Source organism: Penaeus japonicus, unplaced genomic scaffold, assembly GCF_977035675.1.
Source record: "Penaeus japonicus unplaced genomic scaffold, GWHDUDI00000001_assembly GWHDUDI00000016, whole genome shotgun sequence".
Lineage (NCBI taxonomy): Eukaryota > Metazoa > Arthropoda > Malacostraca > Decapoda > Penaeidae > Penaeus > Penaeus japonicus.
Genome location: NW_028234418.1, coordinates 2,833,973 through 2,838,284, shown reverse-complemented (window position 1 = coordinate 2,838,284; position 4,312 = coordinate 2,833,973). Strand labels below are relative to the sequence as shown.

The window sequence follows — 4,312 nt, the reverse complement described above, 5'->3', positions numbered from 1 at the left end:
GGAATGTTGCTTTTCCTTCGGACTCGGGAGACACCTCCGATCAGGCCACCAAGAATTCAGAAACATACAAGGACGTTTATATATATATATATATATATATATATATATATATATATATATAATATATATATATATATATATATATATTATATATAATATATTATATATATATATATATATATATATATTTATATATATATATATATATTATAATATTATATAACATTATATATATATATTATATAATATATATATATTATATATATAAATAATCATATGATTCTTTATATATCAAAATCTCCTTTTTCAGTATATTATACAATCAGCATCCACATATATTATATAAAAATCAACAAAACACATTAATCAAAAGAAAAATCAAATTCCACCATCTCAAGCATGATTCTTCAGACGGACGCGAAGATGTTCTCTTCTCCCGAGACCGAAGATGTTCTCCTTCGGACTCGGGAGACACCTCCGATCAGGCCACGCAGATTCAGAAGTATACATACATATATATATATAATATATATATATAGATATATATATATAATATATATATATATATATATATTATATATATATTATATAGAAGTTATATATTATATATATATATATATATATAAACAATATATATAGAATTATATATATTGTATATTATGTTATATACATATATATATTTATATATATAAATAATCATATGATTACATATATATCCTTTCTTCTTTCTTCACATATACAAATCTGCATCCACATATATTATACAAAATCACAACAACGCATCAATAAGAAAGAAAAATCAACTGACACCATCAACTTTTCTTCCTTTCCAGATGTCTCAAGCATGAGTCTTCTCCCGGACCGAAGATGTTCTCCTCTCCCCTTCTCTCCCACCTTTTATTCGGTTTCCTCTTACTCCCGCCATCCTTACAGGTTATTTCTGTATCTCCTCGTGGCTCTGCCCTGCATGCCTTCAGGTGAGTACGTGTGTTGTGTGTGTGTGTGTGTGTGTATGGTCGGAGATATATATATATGTTTTTTTCCCCCCCCCCCCCCCCCCACCCCCCCCCCCCCCCCCGCAATGCAGTGCAGCGGAAATATTTGAATTTATCATAATGCCACGATGGAGTTTACGATGCTGTTAGTTCCATTATCATTATCATCCATAACGATAACAGGAAACCCACAGACTAATTTGGGAAACAGCGCGCGCACCTTGATTACACGCGGGTCTATCCCCCCCCCCCTCTCCCCCTCTCCCCCTCCTGCCCCTCCTCCTCCGTCCTCTCCCCGCCCACCGCCCACCGCGTCAATATCTCGAGCTGAACCACTTTATCTGGACGCTCGAGTTTATTAAGCGAATAACTAGAAGTGTAGGTTAGCAGATGCTGCTCTCCCCTCTCATTCAACCCCTTCTCCCCTCTCCCTTGCCCCTGTACTCTCCTCTCCCTTCTCCCTGTACCTTCTTCTCTCCTCTCTCTTGCCCCTGTACTCTCCTCTCCCCTCTCCCTGTACCCTCTTCTCTCCTCTCCCTTGCCCCTGTACTCTCCTCTCCCCTCTCCCTGTACCCTCTTCTCTCCTCGCTTACTATGCCCTTCTCCCATCTTCTCTCTTCTCTCACTACCCCTTCTCTCTTTTTCCTCTATCCCTTTCCTCTCCTCCTGTATCCTCTTCTCTCCTCTCCGTCTATCCCCTTTTCCCACTTCTTTCTACGCCCTTCTACCCTTTCTCTCTCTCTCTTTCCCGTCCCCTCTCCCTCTCCTCTCCCCTCCCCTCTCCTCTTCTCCTCTCTCTCCCCTCCCTCTCATCCTACCCTTCTCCCTCTCTCCCTCTCCCTTCTCCCTCTCCCCTCTCCCCCCTCTCCCCTCCTCTTCTCTCCTTCTCCCCTCCCTTCCCCTCTCCCCCTTCCCCCTCTCCACCGTATACCCTCTTATCCCCTCCCTTCCCCTCTCCCTTCCCCCTCTACCCCCCTCTCCACCGCATACCTTCTTATCCCCATCCTTCCCTTCTCTCCCTCCTTCCTCCCTTACCCCCTCTCCACCGTATACCTTCCTCTCTCTTACCTCTCCCTTCCCTCTCCTTCCCCCATCTTCTCCCCTCCCTTCCCCTCTCCCTTCTCCCTCTTCCCCCCTCTCCACCGTATACCCTCTTATCCCCTCCCTTCCCCTCTCCCTTCCTCCTCTTCCCCCCTCTCCACCGTATACCCTCTTATCCCCTTCTTTCCCCTCTCCCCTCTCCCTCTATCCCTTTCTCCTCTCTCCTTCCCCCATCTTCTCCCCTCCCTTCCCCCTCTACCCCCCTCTCCACCGTATACCCTCTCATCCCCTTCTTTCCCCTCTCCCCTCTCCCTCTATCCCTTTCTCCTCCCCCCTTCCCCCCTCTTCTCCCCTCCCTTCCCCCTCTACCCCCCTCTCCACCGTATACCCTCTCATCCCCTTCTTTCCCCTCTCCCCTCTCTCTCTATCCCTTTCTCCTCTCTCCTTCCCCCATCTTCTCCCCTTCTCCCTCTACCCCCCTCTCCACCGTATACCCTCTTATCCCCTTCTTTCCCCTCTCCCTCTCTCGCCCTCGTAATGACGCAACTGTGCGGTGTGGACAAGGGCTCTGATAACCGCTATGGATATAACCATATTTTTTCTTTTCTGGTTTAAAATCGGATATGTCAGTGTGATAGTTGAGGTTATTAACACATGCGTTCAGTGATGGTACTATTATTGTTGTTATTATAATTACTGTCATTTTAACACCATGAATAGGTATTGCTGTTATTGCAATGAAAAACTCAAAGCTTCGTAAGTAACGTACTGTTAATAATACGTTGATAACTCTGCTAATACCAGTAACAATCATAACACTAATGCTGACAGCGCTTAATCATAGCTAATGCCACGTAATTGCATAAAGTCTTATAAAAAATATATAAATCCACATTAATTTCCTGCAATAAGCTACACCTTTCTTGCGCCATCAACACAATATTCTTGCACACGAGCACGAAGTCCTTCAAACAAGACCCCATGACACCTGCAGTTCTCCTTTGCAAGGTTCTCCGGCAACCTCTCTCGACCCCTTTAATGTGATTCTCACAGGGGGGGGGGGTGAAGGGAGTGGGGTAGGGGGGGAGAGGTGTGGGAGGTGGGGTAGGGTGGGGGAGGTGGGGGAGGTGGGGGGGAAGCAAGGGACAACGTAAATGTTTCAAAATCGTTGTCTGTTGATGATTATAATTTGATATTAGATGCTTAATTTTTTCACTCCCTTATGTTTAAACGTGACTGAACGAGATCAGGAAAACTTTTTTAATCCTTTTTTTCAAGTTTATTTTTACCTTAACAAAAAGCTCAATTATAGATAGAAGGATACGTGAATAAATAAGTAAGTAAATGCATAGATAAATAGATAATATCATTACACTCCTGTTCAGGATTTTGAATTGAATATATAGAAAATATGTTAAAAAAAAGTTTAGAAACACTTTAGCAGGTTTTTAAAGATAAGTTAAGTCACATCAACTTACGAAGACGTTGATGTCTGTTGCACTTCAACATTATAGGCTTTGATTAAGTTAAATTACATAAGTTAACATGGGCTGTTTAATCATCTAGGTTAAGTCACAAAGGATAGAATTATCATAGCTCATATCATGCAATTATGATCATTAGCATGACTTATCATTTGCATGACTTAGTATCAAGGTTTAGTTACGCAGATATAGACTAGTGCTGATTTAAGTGGGTGGTTGAACGTGCGTTTAATTGCCTTTAATTAGGGAAAGATAAATTAATGGGGTTAATTTGCGTTCGGTCAGGATGTGTTAGATCGTTATAGTTATTAATGTGGTATCATTACGATGGAGTTGGAGTTGATTTTGGCTTATTTTAGTATTTTGTTAATTTTGTACTTTTAGTTAAGTTTGGTACTAATTACTCTTGATGTTAGTACAGTAGTATTGATATTTAGTACTATATATAGTGATCTAGTCACTATCATGTATATGTTTATCCGTCTATATCTAGAATTAATTATTAGAATTATTAGAATCCGTTTATATTATAATTAAATCAGTTAACAAGTCAAAGGCATTTGAATATCAGTAAATAATGTACAAAATATATGTGTATATATACTGAATATATGAACCTAACTTCTTAATCATAAAAGTATTTGTCAAGAGGGCCTTTACTCCAAGTCCATGTCATATAAGAATGATTTTCTCAATACTTTTAAATGGATGATATTTGTATATGGAACATGAACAAATATAATGAAGTCAAATTTCATTTTTTTTTATATAGCTAATACCCGTTTTTTATAT

At 40.4% G+C, this 4,312-nt stretch overlaps 1 protein-coding gene across 1 annotated transcript in view; it reads left to right on the top strand.

Moving 5' to 3' along the window:
• Positions 1-399: 399 nt before the first annotated feature.
• LOC147470136 (uncharacterized) overlaps positions 400-4,312 on the top strand; it is a 13,777-nt gene continuing 9,864 nt past the window's right edge. Inside the window, exons 1-2 of the mRNA XM_086545611.1 lie at positions 400-502; positions 834-977. Of these exons, the coding sequence (XP_086401737.1) occupies positions 400-502; positions 834-977 (247 nt within the window). The remainder of the gene's footprint in view (positions 503-833; positions 978-4,312) is intronic.